The 15,817-nt window shown below is 29.6% G+C and overlaps 1 protein-coding gene and 1 long non-coding RNA gene across 9 annotated transcripts; both read left to right on the top strand.

Annotated features, from left to right (window-relative positions):
- Positions 1–3,814: 3,814 nt before the first annotated feature.
- Positions 3,815–9,499, top strand: LOC114398425 (adenylyl-sulfate kinase 3-like). 4 transcript variants are annotated; one of them, XM_028360618.1, is made up of 8 exons: positions 3,815–4,063; positions 4,930–5,085; positions 5,273–5,462; positions 6,503–6,652; positions 7,566–7,684; positions 7,769–7,853; positions 8,969–9,015; positions 9,126–9,425. In XM_028360618.1, exons 3-8 carry the CDS (start codon positions 5,339–5,341, stop codon positions 9,222–9,224), a joined length of 624 nt encoding a protein of 207 aa, XP_028216419.1. In that variant the 5' UTR covers positions 3,815–4,063; positions 4,930–5,085; positions 5,273–5,338; the 3' UTR covers positions 9,225–9,425. The 4 variants fall into 4 exon arrangements, with proteins under 4 accessions (XP_028216419.1, XP_028216420.1, XP_028216418.1 ...); XM_028360619.1 differs by lacking the exon at positions 4,930–5,085 and having other exon boundaries at positions 9,126–9,499; XM_028360617.1 differs by lacking the exon at positions 4,930–5,085 and having other exon boundaries at positions 5,149–5,462.
- A 1,139-nt stretch (positions 9,500–10,638) lies between these two features.
- LOC114398955 lies at positions 10,639–15,078 on the top strand. Of its 5 annotated transcripts, XR_003663623.1 has the most exons (5): positions 10,639–11,896; positions 12,053–12,114; positions 13,865–13,898; positions 14,133–14,166; positions 14,342–15,078. It is a non-coding gene; the product is annotated as an uncharacterized LOC114398955 (long non-coding RNA). The 5 variants fall into 5 exon arrangements; XR_003663621.1 differs by having other exon boundaries at positions 13,865–14,166; XR_003663622.1 differs by having other exon boundaries at positions 14,133–15,078.
- Positions 15,079–15,817: the final 739 nt, after the last annotated feature.

Consider the following 15,817-nt stretch of genomic DNA (forward strand, 5'->3'; position numbering starts at 1 on the left):
TCCCAAATATTTTTTGGTGTCCATTAACAAACATGTAAGAAAAAAAATAGATGTACGCTTCTATTCATGCCATGAGAGTACCAACTAAAGATACTCATTTAGCATTTACTGTGAATTTTATCCACAAATATTTGTGGGTATGAATTTTTTTTTCATCCGTAGTTGTGTATGCTATTTTTAACTAAATATGAAACAATATACTATATTTTATTTTCATAATATTTTTAATTAAATGATAAAATATATTTTCTAAATTTTGTAATTAAATGGTTGATCCTAAATAAAAATATTAACAAATACTATATATTAAATTAATGATTATATTAATCGATTGATACTTTAAAAACTCATGACAATTCAGAATTTAAGATACATGTTTAATTATACATTTCTATCAAAATTTTCATGGATAATTTTTGTTGGAATATAAATAAAACTGAAAAATAAAAGAAAGAAAGTGAGAAAAATCACATGTAGAATAAATATAATGATAAAAAAATCTTTTAATATTAAAAACCTTGTTACATAAAATTATATAGTAGATTTAATTGTTAATTATATTTGTTTGAATTAAAAATAAAATAATGTCATTTAATGTTTTTTAAGGGGATGAATATTGGAATTGTCACATGACATTATTCCATAAAATAAAATCTTCTTTTATCAATATACTATACGTTTCTTAGTTAATATTACAAAGTTATCATTTGTTTTATTCTCCTTTTAGCATGTGGCTTCTTGTAGTGAAATTCATTCATTTGTAATCTTAATTGATAATTGTTAAATTTTGAAAATAAAAAGACTAACAACTACCGAATTTTTAATTGTTAATTGTTATATATTATAGATTAAGATAAATAAATTGTTATATATTATAGAAAATAAAAATTCCTAACAATCCATGATTTTTAAAATTGACATTTTAATTGTTAATTGTTATATATTATAGATGATTATTATCATGTTAAATTTTGAAAATAAAGAAATCCCATGATTTAAAAAGAAATTTTTTAATTGTTAATTGATAAATTTTGAAAATAAAAAGGACTAGCAATCCACAATTTTTTAATTTTTAATTGTTATAGATTATAGATAAATAAATTTTTGTATTAAAAAAAGATAATGTATACCGGCATAACAATGAAACTCAAATAAGAATGTTGAATAGCATGTGCAAGGCTTAAATTTCATGTTTAAATTAAACTTTAGTAATTTATGTTATATTATTGATGTTATATTATTGTTAAAATAAATACATTTTTTTTCTTTGTCACCATCATCTGACTTAACTAATTTATAATTTAAAAAGCATAAAAAATTATTGATGAATATTAATGCAACTTAACTAATTTATTAAAAAATTATTTTATCTAACTTATAAATTAGGAGTAAAATTAGTTTTTAAAATAAAATTTTAGAAAAAATTATACTCACAAGAAGGAATAATTTATCCAAAACTACATTTATATTTAAATTATTAGAGTGAAGTTAAATTTCTTTAATTCATTTTAATAATTTTAATGTAAAATTATTTTTATTGTTTATCACGTAATTTAACTAATTTATTAAATGTGTTAATCTATATTAGTTGTTTTAAAGTATTATTTATTCCCTATTTATCATCATTTCAATTATAATAGATATAGAAGAATTTTCTTTGTCTCTATAAATTTAAGTTTTCATGATATTTGTATGTAAATTTATTAATATAGAAATTATATATAAAATAAATATAGTGGAGAACAAAAAAAAAATTCAAAAATCAAGTTAAAATATTTACACTTAACTTACAAGAATGAATATTTTACCTGAAACCATATTGACATCAAATTATTTGGATTAAATTAAATTTATGAATTCATTATTATATTAATACAATATAAATTATAATTTTTTTCTTAAGTCTAAATAAATTTAATTTTTCTCTTATATGTTGATATTACATATGTATATTTATTATTATATAAATTTTATGATATATATCATGTATAAAATCAAACTCTTAGAATGAATGTTTTCTATTAAATCAAGAAGAAGAATTTACACTTAACTCATGGGAAGGAACATTCTACCTAAAACCTCATTAACTTTTAAATATTAGATTTAAATCCATATTTTTAATTTATTACTATTGTATTTTTAATATAAATTTTGACAAAAAAATACTTTTAATATAAATAGAAAGTATCTTGCATGCTAATAACATGTGGCTTAATTAACTTATTCAATATGTTATTTTGCATGCATGAACATTTTCTTATGAAATGAAGCAGAGAAACTTATAAAAACATAGATTACATGCATGATTTATAATAAAATTATACATTATTTTATAAACTTTGGCAATAAACTTTTACATTAAGTATTTAAATTGTTTTGACATTTAAAAAATATTTGTTATTACTGTTACAATATTATGTTGTTTTAACCTAATAAAAAATTATATTTTTAAATCAAACTCTTGGGATGATCGTTTTTTATTAAATGAAATAGGGGAAATTTATATTTAACTCACGGAAAGAAATAATTTACCTAAAATTACACTCACAATTAAATTATTATCGTGTTTTTTTTAAATTGCATACATATATTAAAAAAATAAAATTATATATATTGTCTTAAATCTATACATAACAATGACCAAACTAATACGCTGTGTACGATATAGGTACAAAAAACTGCTATATATACATAGTTGATTAGTTTTCACCTTAACACATACTAGTCATATCTCTAATCCTCATAAAGGGTCCTTAAAAAAAATCCTCATAAAGGGATTTATATTGATTTTTTTTAAAACTAGTGTTAGAAAAATAATATAAATGCAGTAAAAATAAATAAAAATCGTTAACAAATTTAAGGTTACTATTTAAATTAACTAACTTTTTTTTAATGACTGTGAAATAGTTAAAAAACACTTTTATATATAGACAACGATAATATTATTAATATTAAAGGAAGAGAGGTGCTCTCAAAATTTTTTAAATAATAAAAAAGAGAAATTAAATACATTTAATAAAAAACATAATAGAATAAAAAGAACTAATCTTATAAAAATAAAAATAGTGAGAAGTTAATGTAAATTAAAAAAAATTAAAAAGTGATTTAAATATAAAATTATTTAATGAAATGTGTATCTCAAATGAAGTAATTCTCATTATAAATAGTCAGATATTATAAGTAAGATTGAAATAACATTAAATATTATCTTTATTAAAATATAATATATAATCAAATTAATGAACGTTTAAATATTGCGTTTATTAAATATAATATTTTTTAATATTTCATTAAACATAGTATATGTTTAAAATAATTAATTTTAACAATCATGAAAATCCTGAAACACTAAATATTTCTGAAATATAAAATATAACAAAAATAAATAGTATAGTTAAATTTTATATTCATTTAATTTAACATATTTATTAATAGTAGTTTTTCAAAAAAAATGTAAATAGTAATTAAAAAAATCAATACAGGCATGAACGATGAAACTGAAATGATTAAATGAAGAATAAACTCCAAATTTTGGAGTAGTTTGTAGAAACTTATTTTTCAAAATAAGTATTTTTTAAAATAAAATAAATAATTTTATGATTATCTGATATGCTTGTCTAACCTGTTTTTACTAAAAATAAATAATTTTTATTTTTTTAGAAATAAATTTCATGTGCTCATAAAATAATACTCATATAACAAGTGTTTTTTTTTTATTTTTTTTTTGTTTTAGACATACTTACCCTTTATATAGATATGCTGAAATTGAAAAATTAAATGAAAATTAACTAAATTAGTCCGAATGACATAGGGCCATGAAAGGAAACGAGGGAGTTCAAGAGAGAGAGAAATTCATTCATTCATTGCCATTGGTTTCCTCGAACAACCTCAAAGTTTCAAATCCAGAAAAGAAAATAAAACCACCTTCATTCCCATCCTTTCTTTCTGTCAAATTTTACATTAAATTACATGACATGGCATAACACACACCACACCACCCTCTCTTTATATATCACACCCTACCCCTCAGATTCAGACACCCAGTTGCTTCCTTTTATTCCTGGTACTCACTCTCATTTCATTCTTCTCTTCCCTTTCCCTTTTTTTTTTTTTTTTCTATTTCCTTTTGTTATGTGTCTCATCTTCTTTTTTTTTTTTTGTTACAAACTATATAATTTGGATCATCTGTATTTTTATTTTTCAATCCTTGATAATAATTAACTGAACATTGTGATGTAGAGGCATTGATTTTAGCTGGATCATGGTATTTCAAGGGAAAGGGTGGGTAGAGGAGCATTGAATTGAAAATGTTTTTGTTTTTATGAAGTGATGATATGGAATTGGAGTGTGTGTGGCCATGCCAACAAACAATGCTTTCAGTTTTCTTCTAGAAAGGAACTAAAGCCTCTCGATGGGACTAATGGGCGTTGTGCTGTTGGGCCCTTCCACATTCATTGCCTTTGTCATGAAATCAATCATTGAGTTTGTTGCTGGTAGAATTGCCATGCATGAATCATATGTTAAAAGAAAGTAAAGGGTGTACATCTAGTTAATTTTATGAATCTTGTTTGGAAATAGAGTTTTTTTTGGTTAACATGTTAAAGCGTGAATTATCTACCAGTTTCGTTGATAACTACTTTCTGTTTGAAAATTTGGCTGACGTGGGATCTCTTTTCCTAACAACAGTCTTTTTTTTGTCCAAAAGAGACTTTCCTTAAAGGATCCGAGTCTAATTCTACACGGAAGTGACTTAGTGACTTTTTGAAATACAATGGTGTAGGTTTTGGTACATATTTTGAGGATTTGGATAGAGTGAGAAAATACTACTTTTTTTTTTTTATTGTACAAGGACCCACCATGATTGGTTATATGGTCTAGGGGTCACTTGTTATATTTAAAATTAAAATTGAGTCTTTCTCTTTTCTGTAGAATCGTGTGCTGACAGTCAAGAATAGTAGAGGATCCAAATCCATAGAAGGGGGTTTTATGACTCATCCTAAACTTTATGGAAACCTTTAATGTGTACAATGTATGTAGACGCTATTTATGTCAAAGAGGTCATGCTTCTTTTTTACACAAACAAGTGTAAGTGAGTGATGAGATCACCATTCCACTGTCTGAAGTTGATGCATGTTGTCATGCTTTCAGTTCTGTGGCCTGTACTGCTGTTGTAATGCTTGCCCTGATGAAGCACTTACCAAGTTTCTGGCACGGTTGTATTACTTTCATGCACTTCTATTCTAAGATTCTCTTTTATGTTTTGATCCTGCAGTAATCCATGAAATAAAATTGCTAGCTTAATAGTGATCCGTATAGAAGACTAGTGAACTTGTTTGCTATGGCAACTCTGAGCAATTCAACTAATATCTTTTGGCAAGATTGTCAAATAGGAAGGCCTGAAAGGCAGAAGCTACTTAACCAAAAGGGATGTGTTGTATGGATTACTGGACTCAGCGGATCAGGTTCGTATTGTTTTGTTATTGGCTTAGTGCTTGCGATTTTTCATCATTGGTTCCAGATATTCAGTTTTTTTTGGCATGGAAAACATCATATTTTTGCTGTTTTTGATGCTTATGCTTTTCATTATAAGTTGCTCCTTGAATTTAGCTTTTCTCTTTAACTTGACTTGATTGGCAGGTAAGTATTATCTGTCACATTGCATGGTAGTTTACCAAACATGCTTTCAAGTCCACTTTCTGTTTTTATTTATAATTCATGTATCTGTTCTATCAAAGAATATAATGTTTACCCACTTTAATCAATTATTTCCTTCGCAACATGAAACAAGTTTTCTTCTTAATCTAGTCTCATGCTTATTAGTTCAATCAACTGTACTGGTTGAATCCAAGCAAAGCATATATGTCAGCACTGAACATTTGTAAGTACAGACAGCTTTCATTGCCCATTTGTGGTTGCCATAGATGATAGGATATTGAAGGTACATATTATTTGATTTGTTTAACTATTATGCAGGCAATAGAATAAATTGGTTGATTAAAGTTCAAACATTCATGCATGTATATTTTCTGAAAACCGCTGAAAGAAGGAAAGTGAGACCTTATAGTAGACCAGGAAATTTATAGACAAACTAAAAAGATTGAAAGAAACCTTAAATACAAATGTTTTTCACTATTTTGATTCTTGTAATCGTCCTCTTCCCTGATTGAAATGACTACAATATGCAGATGGTATACTGGCTATCATACCTATGGTTCATTACTTAATTCATTGTGTGTTTAGTGTGACTTGTCCTGAATTATTAAACAGAAAATGAAAATGGGGGGGCATAGAGTCCAAACTCTTCCCAAAATGTTGCCTTTATTCCATCTCTTACCTTTCTATTCACATTTAAGACATGCAGTATTCCATGTTTTTCTTTTGACTCACTCATGAGTTATAGGTATGTAGGGTACCAGTACATTGACTTTGAAATTCCTTTGAGAAAGTGTATGTGTAATGTGCCTTTGACATGTTGTATTGAATGCTTTCTCAAACTGTTCAGGAAAAAGCACATTGGCATGCTCCCTAAGCAGAGAACTGCACTCAAGGGGAAAGTTATCTTATGTCCTTGATGGAGATAACCTTCGGCATGGACTAAACAAGGATCTTGGTTTTAAAGCTGAAGATCGCACTGAAAATATTCGCAGAACTGGTAAGCTAGCTCCTGTAAATGAATGCTTTAAGTAAATGGAGTAACAGGAACTTGATGGTCAGTTTAATATATTAATTATTTGGTTATGTGCCAAGGGTAGATATTAGAGTAATATTAGTAGTCTATACCATCATGGTATTTTGCATTTTTTGTTATCCCTTGGAGCAACCAATTAATAACTGTCCATGTCTTTTTGCTATGAAAAACTGTATAGTTGATGATTGAATCAGAAGGATGGAAGGGTTTATATGATGTAGTGCTATATCATGACTTTTTTGGTGCACTGTTTTCCAGAAGTTGAAATATGGTAATAAATGCTATCGCTGTTCCTTTTTATCTGTCTTTTAAGTTTGTTTTTTAGAAACCAAGAAATGTAATAAATTTCCTTCATTATAATAAAAACTTGTAGAGTTTCCTATTTTATCCCTTTTTTTCCCACTCCACAATAAATGCATGTGTAAGTGTAAATTAATTAAAGATAAAAAGACAAGTAAGGATATAATTGATAAGAGTAATTAATGTGATCTTGAACTTTGCAAAAGACAGTTAAAGAACAATTTTTTTCCAAAAACCCGACAATTAAAAAGGATCGGAGAGAGTATCTGTTAATATAAGTAGATGTTTCAGTAATGTAGGTGGTGTTTACAAAAGGAAGTATGGTTAAATTGTTCAAGTGGAAGCATATTACCATGCAACACCAAAACTGATATATGTATGAAATTATGTTTACATACTACATGAATCTGATCTTAGGGATCTACATATATGGTACAAATAGATCATAGATGCCATTTGCTGAGTCAGCTGTACTTTGGTTGTATCAGTTGTAAGTCTAGCTGCTGTATGTTAAAAAAATCTGATGCAGATTTGTCTTCCAACTTGGTTTTACTGATCTGGAAATTATTTAATTCAGGAGAAGTGGCAAAACTCTTCGCTGATGCTGGTTTAATATGTGTTGCTAGTCTGATATCTCCTTACAGAAGAGATCGAGACACTTGCCGTGCCATGTTACCTGATGCAAATTTTATTGAGGCAAAGCACCATTAGGCATTTCTATCATTTGTATCAGTTGGTCTATTCTCTATATGATATTTGATAGCGGAATTGTATTGACAGGTTTTCATGAACATGCCTCTAGAATTGTGCGAGGCACGAGATCCAAAAGGCCTCTATAAGCTTGCTCGTGCAGGGAAAATCAAAGGTGTGTTATTGTAATGTGTTTCAGTTGCAATTGTGAAGTCTTTGTCCCACCCGTCTAACATAAGTAAACTGAAATTGAAACATAGCAAGAAAGAAAATAAAATGAAGGAAGCCCAATATTAAGTTTGTTCTGCATTGTTAACTAGACGGGAATGATGAATCAATGCAATACAATAATTATTCCAAGGAAGCATTTCACCCTATGCTTTTTTCTTTAACCTGTACATGATGTTAGAGTTAATAACTAGTTTGGTTCATAGATCTTTGTGGTTCAGTGTTTTAGGTTGAGCGTGTTTGGCTGCTGGCCAAAGTATAATTCAGTAAGAGTAGTTTGTCTAGGTAGTTTTGTGATATCATACATTAATATGAAAAAAGTATTGTAAAAAATGAACTATAATTAGTTTGATGCTAAAACAGGATTTCATATTCAATTATTCTGACTAGGATATCTGGAGTCAATCATTGATTTCAGATGAATATTAGAGTGCTTTTTTCTATAACTTTTCATAATACAATGAACTTATTTTCCTGGAGTGTGGAAATTGTCTTAATAATAAAAACTATTTAAGAAAATTAAATTAGGCAATAGTAATTGTTTTGATGGGGTGCCTTCTGGAACACCAGTGATAAGATGACTTGTATGAAAACACATATTCATATGAGCTGGTGTTTCATTAGTGACTATGACAGTTGGCAAATGGGTGGAGTCTGAATTTTAGTGCTATGTTGATAATAAGGCTGTTTGTCAGAGATCAAAGTTGTGGCGGCAGATTGGTATTGTACCATATATAGTTTACTTGAACCTTTCACAGAGGCACAAACAACAACAGGTTAACATATAGCTGTGATTCCTGTGTAGTTTAGCTATGATTATAACAAAGAAATTGGAAAAACAGACTCCTCGATCAGAGATTTGCTCCTACAAACCAATGCTTTCAAATGTTGGCAGAATTCAGGGCTTGCATTGCATCTGAAATAATTTTGTTTTGCATTATCTTTCATGCTTCCTCTTTGAAAATTTTCCGTTACATCAAAACATTTGTAAAACATTTCTTGAATCATTTCTTAAATTCTAACTGCTGATTTTTGAATTCTACCATGTGACCTTTTACACAGGTTTTACCGGCATTGATGATCCTTATGAACCGCCCATAAATTGTGAGGTATGTGTTCATGGAGGCTACTAAAGTTGTATTTATGTATCTTTTGTCGTGTGTGGTGTGTTACGTACATGTATGTGGTTTAACATGATCATCTTTTTTTCTTTCTTCAGATTGAAATAAAGCAGGAAAATGGGAATTGTCCAACACCTACTATGATGGCTGGACAAGTAGTTACTTACTTGGAGAATAAAGGATTTCTTGAATCTTAGAGTTTTTAAGTTTTATTATTCTCTAATAATGGTGTTTCTTCTAAATGAAGTTAAAAAGGAATCCTAGGAAGTGCAGGTAGGAGAGTGGTGAGAGGATAAATGGACTTGTAAAGTTCATCAAGTATAAATAATAATTAATAATTGTTGCAATTCATTCTATAGGTTGATCAAGAATTTCAGTATATTTTTCGGCGTTTGATATGATTGTTTTCTTCGCATTGCTGATCATTATGGTCCTAGGAAATTCAATTACAAGGGCTGTGACATATATTCATGTGCTTCTCCGTTAATTGTGTACTTTCGTATGTCAACCGTTGTTGGTATAGTATAAAGTGCGTAATTGGTTATGCATCCTAGAGACCAAAACGTGAGTAATTGATAATTGATAGGGTATAATTTTTGTGGAGTCCAGACAAGAAAACAAACAATAACATAGTTTTCTTTTCAAGTGAAGAATAATATGGTTAATTGTTGTCTCCTTCTCATTAGATTAGATTATGCAAACGTTTTTTCAAAATTATATTAGGTTCTGATCTACAAAATTAACTGAAAAGTTAATTGAAAATTGAAAGTTAGAAGTTGAAAAAATTTGTCTATGAAATTGTTAAGGTTTAAGAGAACTAACCGTTAAAATAGTTCAAATAGTTCAAAGGTATGAAATGACAAAAATAATAAAATTATGATTTATTTAGAAAGAATAATTATAAAATTGGATAAATATATTGAGAATAGAAATAAAAGAAAATATAAAAATTTAGAAGATAGAAGATAATGTTTTAACAAAATACAACTTCAAATAACATTTTAAAAAACAGTTGAAGCTACAAAATTTTTTATATCTAATAAAATAAAAATCAATTAAAATGTCTTGCCAAAGATAAAATTGTGTTGATATTTTAGTTTGTGCACAAGATAAAATTTTATTTTACATAACTAAATTTTTTAATAAAGAAATACTTCTTTTAATATATAAATTATATTTTAATTTTTTAGGATAGATATTTTTTATAATTTTATGATAGATAATTTATATTGTAATATTAGATTATTTTTAATCAGTGATATTTATTTTTTAAAAATTATAATTTAATTTATGAAATTGATAAATTGAAAGAATTAAAAATATTTAGAAAAAAGCATTAAAGAAAAACTAAAAAAAGCATTTCCATTGAAATAGTTAAATATATATATATATATATATATATATATATATATATATATATATATATATATGCAATTGAATTAAATTATGGTTTAATTATTTTGTGTGATTCTGAATTTTTTATTAGATTTTTAATTTGTTTGTTTGAATTGAATCCTTGAATTTATATATATAGTTAAGTTCAATGGCATAATTAAAAAACAAATACAAATTCAACTATGTTATAAAAAAAACACAAGTTGATGATTCAATTGAAATAAAAGTAGAAATTAAACCATAAATTCTTTGCTTTAAGAACGCAACCACAGAAAATGCAAAACCTTTCGTCCAAACTTCTTCCTTATATGGTTCTGGTATCACATGACAGTGAAACTAACTATAAAGGGCATTTGACACCAAAGCACACATAGCAACATCGCAACGTCCAATAAACACGGCCGAGTCTGAAAATAGGGTTTGACTTTGATTTGATCACGCAACAAACACGGATAAAGGACAAGGTCTAAAGGGGGGAAGAAAACGACGCCGTAGCGCAGTAGAATAGATCAAGACGAAGGATGGTGCTGAACATCAACGTGGTGGCGAAAGTGGTGCACGCATCGGCGCATTTTTGGCAATTCATCGCTTGCAATCCCGAGAGGTTGAGCAGCGACGTCGTTTTGCACCTCCTCTTCTGCCTCCCTTTCCAGCGCTTGTTTCGTTCACTCTCCACCTACCTTGGCTATCGTCATCCACACTCCGATTGAAATTTCAAATTCCCATTCATATTCTCTCTCTTTCTCTCTATCTATGTATGTATTTGTTTGTCAAAGGCCGTTCGTGCTTATGTCTCTTTCTAGGTTTTTGTTTAATACATTCTATTTGACGTTGTTTCTGTATGCATTGCTGAATTAGTTTTGTAAATTGAACTATCCAATAGGATTGACCTAGTATACTGTTGTTTTAAATTGGAGATGGTAGTAATGTGAAATTAGTTTTACTTTTTATTTTTTAAGGAGGTGCTATTATTTTTGTTGTGAGATGAAATCCCAGAACAGCACTAAACAACCTTAACCTTATTATAAACTCTTCATGTTTTTTTTTTCTTTTAATGAATTTAGAAAGAACAACTATTGTACCTGATATTTGGCTAGTGGCCATAATTGTGGTTATATTTATTTATTGATTGCTGCAAAAGTTGGAAGATAGTATTATAGTGAAGATCTTTGACGAAGGATCCTCTAATGGTGACATGCATGATTTTTATGTATCAGAGTGATTAAAAAAGTCATTGGCCTTAACTTTAATTAGTAAAATTGTTTTCTCTCTTTCATTTTTTTTAGTTTTGGGTGAGTCATAATTGAGTAATGAAGTAGGATGAGTTTTTTTTTTCTTTTAAAATCTGTACCTTCCTTCTCTTGTCCTGTTCATGATTTTCCTTTATTCAGATGGTATGTAATTGTAGTTCAGCTCTTTACACACAAAAAAGGCGCTTGGGTACTCAATATTCATGGGTGGTGAAGCAAGAAAGGTAACAGGAAATAAGTTTGAATTCTGTTGCCTGTACTTTTGTTGTTTCATCGTTTTTTTAGATCAGTGCGTTAGTAAGAAATGAAAATATACAAATCATATGTAGCTGTTTGAACTATATTATGTTGGTTTAAACAAATAAATGGTTTTAATATAGGTTACACTACACTCGTTCCAGTCACTAGTTCTACTTCTAGCATCCTCCTCTTTGCGGTTAAGGTAATGATTTCGAACATGACCAGCTCTCATAGTTTGATGGGTAATGTGTACAAGACTCAAGAAGGAATACATTGCTGAATGGTTGACCCAAGTTAAATAGCAATTTCAACTTTATGCAGACGAGTTATAACCTATAAACCGAATTGAAGATGTGTTTCTAGAGTTAGTTTGCCCTTGCAGGATCATAAAACCGAATTGAAGATGTGTTTCTAGAGTTAGTTTACCCTTGCAGGATCATAATCTTTTGTTCTGTCCATTGTAGCACATGATCGATGGATTAAATGTATTAGTTTGATTTGGGGAATCAATTGACCAAAATTTTAATTTATGACAACCAATGTTATTTCATTATGTTACCTCATGGTTGTCCTGAGTATGAAAGTGTCACATAATTATATCGGATTTGATTTCTTTGTTATTTTTTTTCATGTTATTCTTATACTATTCCTTTAAAATCATACAGTTTTCATGATTTTTAAAATTAAATGTTATCATTGAATATTAACACAACTGTCTATTTTGACGGGACAACTCAGGAATAGCATGAGAAAGAACAACAGAGAAGTCAAATTTATTTCTATCATAAGTGTTTTCTCTTATTCATTCTTTAGTGTGTTTAATTTACCATGCCTCGTTTACTGTGTTCACTAATGAATATAGTGAGTGTTTTGTTTACTTTGCCCGCAGATTACTGTGAGTGCTTTCCTTTTGTTATTAATTTGAAATGCATATAAAAACCTACATCTATCCTTGATGGTGTTTCATTTGTTACATCTCTATTATTATGCAAGCAAGGCCCTGACTGCCTATTGTCTGTCATGTTAACACCTGTCCAATAAAAAAATAATAAACCCTCTTATGCTTCTTTGCTCACTTCAGTCCACGTGTCCTGCCCCTTTTTTTATGTTCGTCTTGCCCGTTTTTGCTTCTTCGCTTTTCCGCTTTCCATTTTTTTGCTCGTACCTACAGCTGTCCTGTCGGGGTTTTTTTCCATTTCTTCTTTTCCCATATTGTCATTGTTTTGCCATTCCCACTCCGTACCTCCAGCTCTCCTGGGTTTTTTCCCATTTCTTCTTCTCTTCTATTGTCGTCCTCACTCCGTTCACTCTTTCTCTCCTTTGGGCTTGCTTTCTGAACTTTCGGTTTGTGTTGCATTTACTTTTTTTTTTGCAGTTATGTGTTCATTGTCTGTTTACCTTATTCAGTTTCGGTTTTTGTTCATGGGTTTTTGTTTTGCTTCCTGTTGTCTGAGCTTTTTCTTTTGTATTTTCATTCCTTTTCATTGTCGCCCCTTTGCATGTAATCGTTTTATTCCTTTTTCAGTTTTTTGTATATTTCTTTGGACTGAAGTACTGAAAACATGCGTGAGCTTTGTCTGATTCTGATTTACATTGCTACTGTTTATGCCTTTCTGTTCGTTTTGATGCCTACTACTGTTTCTATTTTGTTCTTCTTTTCACACGTTTGTATGTGGTTCGTTTTGGCCTTTATGTTCGTTTGCATGCATGTATTAAAAACCTTCACCTTTGTCTTTGTTTTTTATGTGTATTGCTTTGGACTGGGAAACTGAAAAAGGCGTTGCCTTTGTCTGATTCTGCTTTAGTTCGTGACTGTTTATCAGGATTTCATTTATGTATCAAAATTTGTGGCTTTCCCTATATTCTTCTGCATATTTCTTTTCCGGTTACAGATGATCTTTTATCCTTGGGTTTTGCGAACGTCTCATGCTATTTTCTTCTTCTATATCCAGGTCTTGAACTCCGATTTTCTTCTTCTTTTTCCTGGTTTGTATTTGGTTCATCTTGGCCTTTATGTTGGTTGTCATCTATTTAAAGCTTTACTTTTGTAGTTGGTTTTTGTGTATATTGCTTTGTACTGAAAAAATGAAAAAAAACATGACCTTTGTCTTATTTTGATTTTCATTTGGTTTGGTTGTATGTTGCTTTGGACTGAAAACAAATGTGACCTTTGTCTCATTCTCATTTTGTTGACTACTGTTTAACTTCTTCTATATCCAGCTCTCGAACTGTCATTTCGTTCTTCTTTTACCAGGTTTGTATTTGGTTTTTGTGTTTCTGTCCGTTTTGATTGATGTCTAAAAATCTTTTACCTTTGTATTTGATTCTTTTTTTATTCCCTCTATTTTTGTCCATCCTTCTTTTCTGTTACCCTTTACCTTTTTCTTGGGTTTTAGTGACGTGTGTTGCTATTTTCTTCTCTTATCCAGGTTTCTATTTTCCTGCAACTTTCTTTTCCGGATTGCTCCTGTTTGCCACTGTTTGCAAAACCAAAAAGGTTCGCTAATGTCTGCTGCTATTTTGTTCTAACCACGTTTTGAGCTACGCATTTGCTCTTCTTTTTCCATTCCTTTCATTGACCAAGTTTGTATTTGGTTCCTTTTGATTCTCTGCCCATTTGTTTGTTGGTTTTAAAAAACGTCTCTGTTCACAAAATGAATGATGCAACTACACTATTTTTGGATTTCCGTCTGACTATGTTTTCCATAGTCAATACTATTTTGTCTTCTACTATTTCCCTGTTTTTTGCTGTTTTATTCTGAAGATAAAGGTTTTCGATATTGGTATTGTTCCCCTTATTTGCTCCTGTTTGTCACTGTTTTTTGCAAAAACAAAAAGGTTTTTGATGTTGGTATTAATCCCACTATTTGCTCCTACTTGAATGTGCTTCTTATTTTCTCTGTATTTGTCTGTGTTTTTGTCATTCCCAGTGGTCTTTATTATCTGTGTTGTAGCCATGTCTCGGAAAGAAAATCTCATATCTGAGTTACACATAAGAAAAGGAACATGAAAAATAGTTGTCCGTATCACTGATCTTTGGCAAGCTCGGAAGCAAAATAGTAAACAAGTAATTGAGATGGTGTTGATGGACTAAACGGTTATTGTTGTGTTCTTTCTGTTTGTTGTTATTACTCATTTGTATTGTATGTGATGTCACTTCATTTTATGGTTTAAGTGTTTCAGGGTTCAAAAATTGGGGCTACTCTCTGCAAAGAAACTAAAAAAATGAGCGTTGCAGCATGGCAACACTGCAAAAATGTAAAATTAATGACAAACCTTTGACGAAATTGGTGTATCTTTGCAATGTCAGCGTTGACATACAATCTAGATCAAAATTTGATATTTTGCACGCTTAGGGGATACTTGTCTGGAATGATATCCGTCAATATCATCAACAACATACATATTTATCACCCAAAGTGAATAAATCTGCAAAACAAAGACTAACCAACACCAGACGCACCTGTAGCATCCTTGATTTTACCTAGGGTCAACATAACAACCAATGGTTCCTGAAGCAGAAGGTTTTTGTCAATTGCATTATGTAGCTGAATAGCATAGTTCTCCCAAACAGTCATTAGAATGTCGCAGTTACTATGACCAGACAATCACAATCACAATCAGCATGTTAATTGTTGCTAACCCATTCATCATATATCATATAAAATAATAAAGAGAAACTGGAATGGTTTGATTTGGTTAGGGTGAGAAGATATATATATGTTAAATTAGGACATTTGAGTACCTGTTATCCTTGAGCCTGACTGTCATCCTGTGAGGGGGATTAACTGTCTTAACATCGATGAGAGCAGCAACCACACCAACAATGTCTTGTCAAACATGGCCAGGCAAGACAAACGTTAGTTTGAGACAAAGATGCATATCAAATTGTTGGTTAAACTAAA

The sequence above is a fragment of the Glycine soja genome, chromosome 19 (assembly GCF_004193775.1).
Source record: "Glycine soja cultivar W05 chromosome 19, ASM419377v2, whole genome shotgun sequence".
NCBI classification, from domain to species: Eukaryota; Viridiplantae; Streptophyta; class Magnoliopsida; order Fabales; family Fabaceae; genus Glycine; species Glycine soja.